This window comes from Mustela nigripes, chromosome 3, assembly GCF_022355385.1.
Source record: "Mustela nigripes isolate SB6536 chromosome 3, MUSNIG.SB6536, whole genome shotgun sequence".
NCBI lineage: Eukaryota > Metazoa > Chordata > Mammalia > Carnivora > Mustelidae > Mustela > Mustela nigripes.
The window spans coordinates 156,287,773-156,300,149 of NC_081559.1; the positions used below are offsets into that span (position 1 = coordinate 156,287,773).

The following is a 12,377-nucleotide window of genomic DNA, read 5'->3' on the forward strand; positions in this document are numbered from 1 at the left end:
TCAGAAAACACGGTTGTCATATATGCTGTTTGCACAAGGACCTCCTAGTAGTATAAACTGGTAGGTATGTTCTAAGCTAAGGCAAGAGTAAACAAGAACCTTATATGTATTTTTTAAAGATTTACTTATTTGAGAGAAAGAATGAGTATGAATGAGGGCGGGGGGTTGGGGGCAAAGGAAGAGGGAGAAGGAGAACCCTCCCTCACCCCCCATGGAGGGCTCAATCCCAGGACTCTCGGATCATGACCTGAGCCAAAGGCAGACACTTAACCAGTTGAGCCACCCAGGTGCCCCTTTATAATTTTTTCAATTTTTTATTTTTTATAAAAATAGACCAGAACTTTATAATAGAGTTTTGCCTGGGAGTAATCCTTTCTCCGAAGTATACCGAGCCTCTCATTCATTTTCAAGATAGTGGAATTCCAGGACTTATTTATTATTTTTTTTAAAAGATTTTATTTATTTATTTGACAGAGAGAGATCACAAGTAGGCAGAGAGGCAGGCAGAGAGAGAGAGGAGGAGGAAGCAGACTCCCTGCCGAGCAGAGAGCCCGATGCGGGACTCGATCCCAGGACCCAGAGATCACGACCTGAGCCGAAGGCAGCGGCCCAACCCACTGAGCCACCCAGGCGCCCTCCAGGACTTTTTTTAAAAAAATTAAAAAAGAGCAACTTGACTGTCTTTCCACTATCTCAAATTCACATCAAGACTGATTATTCTGTGGTCACCAAATAGTTTTTTTCATTCTTACATTACCAACCATTCAGTCTTGGGCTTTATACATTGTTATAAATGTAGCATTGTATTCTAGTATAATACAGAGTCACTGTTTGACCTGTGGTTCCTTTACGGTGTCATTCTCTTGCTTGGGTTTGGAGGTAGAATGTGATAACAATATTAAGGGGAACACCGTGCTTCATGAGATGAAATCTAATAGATTGCTACAAAAGTTCACATTTAGCCATATATCCGGAGGGTTACCCAAGCAGCATACTTCTCAGGATATTTGTCCTGAGACCGTGAGATGCTTGTCCAGTAGACCAGTCCTTGATCAGAGCTCATTGTATTGTGTGTGGCAAAAGCCGGGGGGAGGGGGGATGTCTCCTGCTTCCTCCGCTGAACAGTAGGAAACCCTTTCCCCATTGGAGCGTCTCAAACTTGAATATGCTTATGAATTACCTGGGGCTCTTGTTAAAATGCAGGTTCATGTTTCCTAGGTCTGGGACAGAACTGAGACACTGCATGTCTAACAAACTCCACAGTGCTGTGTTCTGGTTTGCAGATTGCGTTGGAGGAGCAGGGCTCTAAATCACTTCTCTTTTGCTTTGAGTACAGGTGCTGAATCGGTTCTCCTCGGCCCCTCTTATTCCACTTCCAACCCCTCCCATGATTCCAGTACTACCTCAGCAATTTGTGCCCCCTACAAATGTTAGAGACTGTATACGCCTTCGAGGTCTTCCCTATGCGGCCACAATTGAGGACATCCTGGACTTTCTGGGGGAGTTTTCCACAGATATTCGAACTCATGGGGTTCACATGGTATTGAATCACCAGGTAAGGAGCAACTTACTAGAAAACTGATTTGCTTGTTCTGAGGGGCAAAGGTCCTCTTCCAGTTTAAAAAAGAGGAAAAAAATGTACAGGTGTTCGTCAGTGGTATCCTAAGCCTTTAAGGAAAGCTTTAACCGTAGATGCCTGAGGTCTTTCAGATGAATGCTGAAAGAAAAGAGTGCTGTCATCGGCATGGTAATTTAAATTCAGCTCTGATTGCACCATCACTTGTATCCACCAGGTTATCCGTACTCTCAGGAATGATGCAAACACATTATCTGTCTAATACGACATTTTTACTATCGCACCCACTGAGCTTCGCTATTGTAGCTTGAAACCAAAGAGCGTGTCTGTGCTTCAGAGTCTTTTTTACTTATAGATTGGTTAGAACTCGCTTATTTTATATATATGACATTTCGTGATATTTAGTAGAGTACAGACTTAGTAAGGATTTTTATCTGTGCCACCTGAAACGAGGTGATCATAACAGGCGCTCAAACGTGTTAATGAATTGTTGGGAAGCCTCCATCAAAGGATAACCGAATTCTAATGGTACACAAGTATATATTCTAGGCATATAAAAAGTAGTTCTGTCTTGGTGTCTCCTGATTTTTGGTTAAATGAAATCAATCCTATTACTTGCTAAATAAGTCACCAGCATTGTATGCTGTGGTGAGCGGAGAAAAATTTTTAAAAACCTGTAAACCACAGGGAGTCCCATTAAAATTTTGGAATTCTTAAAAGCAAGGCTGCATTGGTTTTTAAAAGTGTTCTCTGAGCATTATGGGTTGGATATAGGCGTGTACTGGAAATACCAACATTTTTCTAAATTCCTAGTCTTGGTATGAGGAACCAACAAACCTGCTGGGTCCCTGGCTTGGTTTTCCACACCAGCACATGCTAGTTCTAACTCTTGTGTCAGTATTAAACTCTGCAACTTTTAATCTATGTACCCTCTCAGCATGCTTCACTGGTGGGAGTCCTTTTGAATAAAACTTTCCTACAATTCAGCATTGCCAGGAAATTGTTTGGTTTCTCTTTGAGCACCATTTCTAATAATCTAGGGGCTATTTTTGTTCTTTGATTAACCACAGTGGACATATTTGCCTGTTATTGACCCACGTGACCTGTTGTGATTGCATTTGGGAGAAATGCTTCTCGAATGATGGCCGAGCTTTTAGCTACCTTGAAGATGTTAGGTTTCCATCTTGGATTGGGTTTCCCTGGTATCCCTGATTTCCCTGGTATGGTAACTCTTATGGTAACTTGCATGGTTATAATTTGCACAAAATAGTCCCGTAGAGACTTTTAATTAAAGAAATCCATAAGAAAAGGAAGGGAGTCTTAAAAGCTGATGATGTCTTTTTCTCCCCCATAAAATGTCCATGTTAAAGAAAACCAACATGTTCTGATTCTGTGAAATAGAGGTCAGCTTGGTTTTAAACAGGATTTTTAGCAAGCAGTTAGTAATAGAGGAAATGTCTATAAACACCTGTCTGGCTAAGGTTTAAGGTGGAGGTGCCAGGGAAGAGGTGAGAGGAAGACTCCTAAGCAAGGCTGATGATACAGCTTTCACCTACCTTCCCTGTGCTTTGCAGTTCCCATTTCCTTCTCCCCCTTCTCTGTTCCTATACCCACATCCCAACCTAGGCTTCAGGGAGAAGGGAAAGGGATCTTGCAGGTCAGTGACGGACAGCTGAGAGCCAACACAGAACACTGGTTTATTCAGCTTCATGTAGGAGCATACATAAAACTCTTAACCTGGTGTTCCTACTTGTCAATCAAATAAAATTTAATTGGATTTTTCAGAAAGTCAAAACCCAATCTATAGTCCTATACTTTGAAACCAGTTCTAAGGAGACCCTTTCAAAACCCTGTAAATCTGATACTAATTAGCGGAAATGAGAAAGGATTGTTTTCAGCTATGAGCTCTCAAAACTCTCTCCAGAGTTTTGTGGGCTGTTCTGGTGATTAGGTGATAAAATGCAAGTTAGATTTCCGTAGACTACACTTGTCACCCAGATTTTGTGGCTAAAATGTCTGTACTGTGGGTGATTGTCACTTTGCATGTTTTGTAAGCAACCATTTCCTTGTTGAAGGAGACAGTCTCCTTTTGTTTTTATTCTTCCCCCACACGCTCAGGGCCGCCCATCAGGAGATGCCTTTATCCAGATGAAGTCTGCGGACAGAGCATTTATGGCTGCACAGAAGTGTCATAAAAAAACCATGAAGGACAGATATGTTGAAGTCTTTCAGTGTTCAGCTGAGGAGATGAACTTTGTGTTAATGGGGGGCACTTTAAATCGAAATGGCTTATCCCCACCGCCATGTAAGTTACCATGTAAGTTTTTCTTGGGTCTTGGCGCTCTTCTACGCTGTATGCTGGTAGGTGCTTAAGCTGCTTTCATAACTTTCTGTGCCCCTGGTTCTTTTCTCAGGCAGGTGAGGGGTTATATAAGGCTTTCCCATCTGAAATCGGTAGTATCTGGTAATCATTTAAGACCTTGGTTGTGGACACCCATAATTAGAGATGCTACGAATACCTCCTTTCAAATTATATTCTTGCTTTTCCAGTGATAAGCACTTGATTTCTGAAGCTTAGTGTGCTCAAGATAAGCACTGACTCTGGGAGGCAACCTGGCTATGTAGATATTTTAATACGCATTTAAAGGTAAAATAAGTATGGCTAGATCATTTTTCTTTTCTTTTTTTTTTTTTTGGAAGGGTGATTTGCTATCCATTTTGCATTTTTAATTTTTCGAGCATTAAGTATTGCTTTGGAGAGGACAATCTGGGGAGCACGTCTCTTGTCCTCCAGGATATCTTGAAAGAGCTAGTTAGTAATAAAATACAAATGCGTAAATAAATTAGCCAAAGTTTCCATTGGGTCGCAGGATCAGTGCTTAATTTCAAGCCATGCTCTTGCTCATTGGCACCTGGGTGCAAGCCATCTGGAATCCTGTGTGAGAGGAATAAGCCCTTTAGTCTGGACACCATGTTGTGGTTCGTGACTAAGGAACATTTGTGGATCTGATGTTAAAACTTCAATCTTTTTGACACAATATTCACTTTTGAGTAAGACATACCTTGTTAGGAGCAATGCTGGGTATGTTTAAAGAATGTAGCACTTGGGATATAGTCCAAAGATAATGGAGAAAGCTAACTGGATTATGTATTTGATCCCAATAAAATGGACTGTGTTAGGACATCACTTTCTGTAAAGAGGGATCTATCGCAATAAAACTATTTGATAAAGTATTTTTCATATAGAACATTCAGTGGGGCTTAATCCTTTTTTTTCCCCCTTGGACTTCCTAAATGCTAATAATTCCATTCATCTGCTGCTTGCTGTTGGTTAATATCTAAGAGTTTATGACTAATGAATGTCAAGTTCTGGAAACTTAGGATTGGGTTTAAGTGGTGTCTTAGAGTGATCTTAGTCCTATGTATTCTGTCCATAAACAACTGATATTATCAGTAACATTTATGATTTCCTTGAGTGATAATCTTATCAAGCATTGTGAGATAAGGGAATTTCTTCATGCTGTATAACCCAATTTATTCTGCTATAGTATTCTTTTACCTCTGTCTCTTCCTGGTGAAAACTGATCATTACAGACTTTCTTCACAAAACTTTGATTTTTTTTTTTTACCCCTTTCCTCTCACAAACCCTAAGGTAATAGAAAAAACTTAAAATGGTTTTCCATACAAAAATAGATGTCCATGTATTTTAAAAAAATTTTTTTTTTTATAAAGATTTTATTTGTTTATTTGACAGAGAGAGACAGAGAGGTCACAAGTAGGCAGAGAGGCAGGCAGAGAGAGAGAGGGAGAAGCAGGCTCCCTGTCAAGGAGAGAGCCCGATGTGGGGCTCGATCCCAGGACCCTGGGATCATGACCTGGGCCGAAGGCAGAGGCTTAACCCACTGAGCCACCCAGGGGCCCGATGTCCATGTATTTTAATATCCCCAAAAAATCTTAACCAAAATTGACTGCTTGCTACTTTAGCAGAATTCACTCATTTAAAAAAAAAGTCAGAATTCCAATTGACACATGCTAATATTATACATATTCAACTGGACTTTTTTTTTTTTTTTTTAACCTACAAACTCACTTGAGGTGATTTTCCATTTTTACGGCAACCAAAAAACTTAGAGAAATTGCATATTTTTTTTTTTATTTGCTCTCAACAACTAAAAAAGTTAGAAGAGTTAAAAGTTAAAACGCCCCTGAGGAGTTTCTTATTAAATCTGGGAAAGAAATGCTGCTGTAGTCTCAGTGTTTTTCAAAGTTTTAAACTTTGTTTATTGAAATTTTAACTTTTTCAAAAAGTTGAACATTTGAAGGTAAACTCTACTTTTCTAAAGTAATCTATAAATATACACATCTGATTCTTTAAGAGTATAAGAATAGCTGTCCTTTCATTTGAGGAATATCCAAACGTGGGCAGCCTAATCTATATCAAAAATTTCAACCTTTTTTTATATTGTCCTGTAACAAATTACTTGATAGTTTTGAAAGCAAGGTACAGGCAGAGGCTTCATAATTTTCTCTATTACTTAGATGCCTCAGTTTTCTCTGTTTGCCCTTTTGTGGAGTCTTTAAGCTCAGGAATCTTCATTTTAAAACTTATCTACATTAAGTATCGAAAATGCAGCACAGTTTTGGGTAGATTATGAAGGAGATACCTAAAAGTTGAATATGAGATTGCTGTGTTGGTCTTTGGTTTATGTAGCCCTGTGCAGCAGACTGTCTTCCTTATCTCCATACATATGTAGAAACTCCTAAGAAACACACGAGACAGTAGAGATTTTCCTGTGAAAAGGTATCCCTTGGGCCTCTGCTATTTGCAAAATATATTAGATGGTTCTAGGTAAAAAAAAAAAATTGAAGAATTCTAACTTCAGGCAACCATTCCATGACCTGTTCTGTTCTGTTGAACACGATGGCCTGGAAAGTTGTGTTCATCCCACGTGTTACAGCTATTGAGCAGTAACTAGTATGACTTAAAGAGTTATGGGGCTTGGAAGATGTTGAATAGAAGATAATAGAATTTCATCCTTTCTGTTTTCTCTTCAACCACAGTCAGCTTTTTTTTTTTTTTAATGATTTTATTTATTTCTTTGACAGACAGAGATCACAAGTAGGCAGAGTAGCAGGCAGAGAGAGACGAGGAAGCAGGTTCACTGCCAAGCAGAGAGCCCGATGCGGGGCTTGATCCCAGGACGCTGGGACCATGACCCGAGCGAAGGCAGAGGTTTTAACCCACTGAGCCACCCAGGTGCCCCCGCAGTCAGCTTTTTATCAGCCGACTCTCAGGAAGGCTTGAACCTGTTTTTCTTGAGTTATTTTTCAGGCTGGGTAGTGGGGTTTTTTGGGTGGTTGTTTCTTTTTTAGAACAGGTCCAGAGATGGAGCTAAGCTTCAGAGCCCATCTTCTGGGGTTCATTTAGGTGGAAATAATGCAGAGTTAATCTACTCTTAGGTCAGTTCACTCTGGCACCCATTTATGCCTTGGCATAGGACTCGTGAAATCATTTTTATCCTAAGCATTTTCATCTTAATTGTACTACAGAGTAGATAACAAGGTGAAAGAGAAGCATAGCTCTCATAAAAGCAACAAACTACCCAGCTTTTATTGTGAAGTTATACTAAATGTCAGTCCTGTGTTTCTTTCCTCAAAGGGTTAGTTTGTGGTAACTGGCACTTAGGAGTAGAAAACAAAAAATCACATGTCACAAAATGGTTTTTTCACCAATTTCTATGTCTTCAGGTTTTGAGATTATATTTAGGTGTTAATCTATATAATCAAAGGATGTTGCTTGGAAATTTTAATCAAATATCTCATGGAAGATTAGGATTCAATGATTGATGAATTGAAAATTTACCAAAAAATTACCCACTATTAAAAAAAATTGTTTTCAAACTTTTAAGAAGATTACATTTGAGAAATTCCACATTGTTACAAAAATTTCAGAAAATATGAATTATATACAATAAAGAGAAGTTGTTTGGGATGATAAAGAACTGGTGTCTTTAAAATGTATGTATGTGTGGAGCAGTGACATCATGACTTGAGAGCTAGCAAAAATTGTCCTTTGGGAACAATATATCTCAAAGTCTCTCTCTTTGCTTATTTAGGCCTGTCTCCTCCCTCCTACACATTTCCAGCTCCTGCAGCAGTAATTCCTACCGAAGCTGCCATATATCAGCCCTCTGTGCTTTTGAATCCACGAGCACTGCAGCCCACCACAGCCTACTACCCAGCGGGCACTCAGCTCTTCATGAACTACACTGCCTACTATCCCAGGTAAGGCTCTGATGGAAGTGGAAATGAGGGACAGAAACAAAGGACTCCTTTGATAGGCAGTAGCTGAGTTCACAAAAGAATACTGTTTGCCACGGAAGATTCGGATGGCAATCTTGCTTCTGTCCTACCTCTCTGACCAAGAAGGCTGTTTCAGGACCAAAATAAGTTTGTTTTTTAACCATATCTGGACAGCAGAATCTCTTAGGTTACATATGTATACAGCTTTCTTTTTTTCCTTCTCCTGTCACAGGGCCATAAGTAGGCATTGTAACAGTGTGGCAATATCCTGTGAACAGATTATAAAACAGGAAAATCCATAAGATGAATTATAGTCTAAAGTCGCATCAATTCACATATTCACCCATAATAAATACTGTTTTAAATTTTACAGAACTTCCATGCTTCCCCCCCAAATCAGTTCTAACATATCCAAGATGAGATTATTCAGTACTTTGTTAGAATCAATGTATTTTCAATCTGATTTATTCTTTCTGGTTATGCTCAATTTCTGGAAAGCAACAGGTATGATGGAGAGAAAGCTGTTGGTCTGAAAGTTGGGAGACTTGAGATTTACTCTCAGCTCTTAGTCTAACTGGGACAAGTCACTTAACCTTTCTGGTTCTTATAAAATGAGGAGATGGGCCAAATTTTTGGAAGTCCCTTCTAGGTCTGATTGCTTATAAGTCTAACTTGGATGTAGAATGCCCTCATTTTCAAATTTGCTTTTCAAAAAGATTTGTTTAGCCAGTGACTGGCTCATTATTGAAATAAAAACTTATTTTATTTTATTAAAATTCAAACTTTATTAAGATGCATTTTTATTAAAACACAATTTTACTTTGGTGCAAGCCGTATTGCTCAAAATTTTAAAAATTATACCAGGCCTGGGGCGCCTGGGTGGCTCAGTGGGTTAAAGCCTCTGCCTTTGGCTCAGGTCATGATCCCAGGGTCCTGGGATCGAGCCCCACATCGGGCTCTCTGCTCTACGGGGAGCTTGCTTCCTCCTCTCTTTCTCTGCCTCCCTCTCAGCCTACTTGTGATCTCTGTCAAATAAATAAATAAAATCTTTTTTAAAAAATAAATAAATAAAATAAAAAATAAAAATTACACCAGGTCTTATTTTTCCTTCCCCAGCTATTTTGACTACATGTTTTGAGTACATCCACCAATATGCAAGTGAGGTTTTGGGGGTTTTTTTTTGTTTTTTTTTAAAGATTTTATTTATTTATTTGACAGAGATCACAAGTAGACAGAGAGGCAGGCAGAGAGAGAGGGAAGCAGACTTCCCGATGAGCAGAGAGCCCGATGCGGGACTCGATCCCAGGACCCTGAGATCATGACCTGAGCCAAAGGCAGCGGCTTAACCCACTGACCCACCCAGGTGCCCGCAAGTGAGGTTTTTTGATGAATGATCTGGAAGTAATCTATCCAGTCACCACAGTTGCTATATCACATTGTAGCTTTTCTCCCCCTCTCCATTTAGTTTTCTAGAAGGGAGCAGAAACTGTAAAATCTCAGTAGCAGTGAAGCTTGTGGCCTCTGTTAATTACATTTGTTACTTTGTTATGTATTTTTAAAACATTCATAAATGCTGTTGTACATAGTCTTTTTTTTTTTTTTTTTAAGATTTTACTTATTTATTTGACAGATAGAGATCACAAGTAGGCTGAGAGGCAGGCAGAGAGAGAGGGGGAAGCAGGCTCCCTGCTGAGCAGAGAGCCCGATGTGGGGCTCTATCCCAGGGCCTTGGGATCATGACCTGAGCCAAAGGCAGAGGCTTTAACCCACTGAGCCATGCCGGTGCCCCTGTTGTACATATTCTTTATTCTCCTGGGGAATAATAGGAAGAAGGCCATAATAATTGTCAGTTGGCCAATTTTGAAGGTTTATAAAGGCTCAGAAGCATGAATCATTTTTCATGATTGAGCACTCTGTCAAGCATCTGGACCAGTCCCAGTCTATCACCTACTCTGGAACCTGTGACAGTCACTTGCTACTTGTGGGCTCTGGTTTAAGAAAGATCTTTGATTACCCTTATACCTCACAATGTCAGGAGTGAAATGGCATTGATCCTCTGGGTGCCTAGTGCTTTTTTCCACTCAAGAATACATTTTCTGAATATCCAGCTCCATCACTGCCTTGTAATACAGACCCTATGAAAAGAAGGAATCCCTTGGGGGTTCCTGGGTGGCTCAGCCTGTGCCTTCCGCCCAGGTCATGATCCCAGGACTCTGGGATTGAGCCCCTCATTGGGCTCTCTTTGGGGAGCCTGCTTCCCCCTCTCTCTCTCTGCCTACCTCTCTGCCTACATGTGATCTCTGTCTGTCAAATAAATAAAATCTTAAAAAAAAAAAAAAAAAGAAAAGAAAAGAAAAAAAGAAGGAATCCCTTAGAAATAGCCAGCTAACATGGTAAGATGGGAATTTGAGTCTTGAAGCCCCAAAGTCAAGAGGAACTGACATTTATGGTTTAACAGCTCCTATCATTTTGGGCCCTTGGCTAAATATTTTCTAGTAGTTTTAAAGTTTTTAAGGTCATCGCTGTTCCATATAAGAGTATAGAAGCATAGTGAAGGGTGGCTGAGTGGCTCAGTCATTAGGCATCTGCCTTTCTCTCAGGTCATGATCCCAGGGTCCTAGGATTAAGCCCCACAGCTGGCTACTTCCTCGGGTAGTCTGCTTCTCCCTCTCCCACTCCCCTTCTTGTGTTCTCTCTCCCACTGTGTCTCTGTCAAATAAATAAATTTGAAAAAAGAAAAAGTATAGTGAGTAAAAGCAGATTACCATTTTATACACCTCTGAGTCTAGAAGCAGTCGCTATTACTGGTTTGGTAATAAAGACATACATGTGTACTTCTGAATAATGTGGCATACTTAACATGTACTGCTCACTTGTCCCTTTTGTTTTGTGTTTTCTTTTTTTTTCATTGATATATTCACCTCATTCTTGCAACTTCCACATGATGTCACAAGGGTGAAAATACATCAGAATTTAACAATTCCTTTATTTTTAGACCTCTAATATTAAAAAAGTTTTTTTCTACTAAACAAAGCTCATATTGATCTTTATGTACTTATATTTCTGTGGACAATTTCACAGAAAGGGATTTTTAAAAAAATACTTATTTTTAGAGAGTACAAGTAGGGGGAGGGAGATGCAGAGTCCCCGATGAGTATGGAGCCCAATATGGCGCTCAGTCTCATGACCCTGAGATCATGACCTGACCCGGAATCCAGAGTCAGGTTACTTAGCCGACAGAGCCACCCAGGTGCCCCAGAAATGAAAATTTTAATCGAAGGTTATGTGTATTAAATTAAAATTAATACTTTCAAATAACCCCTAACATATTTCATTATTTTAATTGACATTTCCCTAATTGTAGTGAGATTATCCACACAAAGTGTTTAAACACGGGAATGTCTTCTTATACTGCAAAATCTAGAATAATTTAAAAACAAATTCCAAACTGTAAAATAGCAGAATACCACTAATTTTCTAACCTGACCTGACTAACAGGCATTTGAGGCTATTGAAAAATTCCTGTGTAAGTTTTCAAGTATATTTTGACCATATTCCCTCATAATGGGGAAGACTTAAGAGAGTGTCTGTGAGGCAAAAAGGGATATTAATCAGACACTCTAGAGTTCTTGTCTCTTCTAAGATTAAAGGTTTTAAAATTTCCTCCTTTTTAATGAAATATGTCATTAAGAAAGATCTTTGGTTACCCTTATACCTCAGGATGTCAGAAGATTAAACTTGAGATTAATTCAGTGTGTTCTTTAAGAGGTTAAGATGTTAATGTATTTTACAGATATTTTTTTGAAAGATTTTATTTATTTGATAAAGAGCAAGAGCACTAGTAGGGGGGAGGGGCCAAGGGGAAGGGAGACAGACTCCCTGCTGAGTGCAGAGCCCTAGGATGCAGGTCTCCATCCCAGGACCCTGAGGTAGATCATAAGCTGAGCTGAATGCTGCCGCTTAACTGACCGAGCCCTCCAGGTGTCCCTATTTTGCAGTTTTGTTTGTTTGTTTGTTTTTGTTTTTTAGATTTACTTATTTATTGGACAGAGAGAGTGAGAGAGCACAAGCAGGGGGAGCAGCAGAGGGAGAAGGAGAAGCAGGCTCCCCAGCGAACAGGGAACCCAATGTGGGGTTCCATCCTAGGACTCTGAGATCATAACCTGAGCTGAAGGCCGGTGCTTAACCATCTGAGCTACCCAGACACCCTCCCCTCTTTTTTTTTAAAAGCATGTCACCTCAAAAAGAAGTGATTAACTTTTTTTTTTTTTTAAGATTTTATTTATTATTTATTTATTTATTAAAAAGTAATCTCTATCCCCAGCATGGGGCTTAAACCCACCACCCTGAGGTCAAGAGTCACATGCGCTACTGACTGAACCAGCCAGGCACCCCAGTTTTAACTGTTTTGGTGTTTTTTTTTTTAAGATTTTATTCATTTATTTGACAGAGAGAAATCACAAGTAGATGGAGAGGCAGGCAGAGAGAGAGAGAGAG

At 39.6% G+C, this 12,377-nt stretch overlaps 1 protein-coding gene across 6 annotated transcripts in view; it reads left to right on the forward strand.

The window, feature by feature from the left end:
• ESRP1 (epithelial splicing regulatory protein 1) overlaps nucleotides 1-12,377 on the forward strand; it is a 56,564-nt gene that overhangs the window by 26,328 nt on the left and 17,859 nt on the right. For 4 of the 6 annotated variants that reach the window (XM_059394875.1, XM_059394870.1, XM_059394872.1 and 1 more), the window contains exons 11-13: nucleotides 1,337-1,555; nucleotides 3,695-3,893; nucleotides 7,694-7,862. In XM_059394875.1, coding sequence (XP_059250858.1) covers nucleotides 1,337-1,555; nucleotides 3,695-3,893; nucleotides 7,694-7,862 — 587 coding nt within the window. The remainder of the gene's footprint in view (nucleotides 1-1,336; nucleotides 1,556-3,694; nucleotides 3,894-7,693; nucleotides 7,863-12,377) is intronic. The other 2 variants (XM_059394869.1, XM_059394871.1) reach the window with 1 other exon arrangement.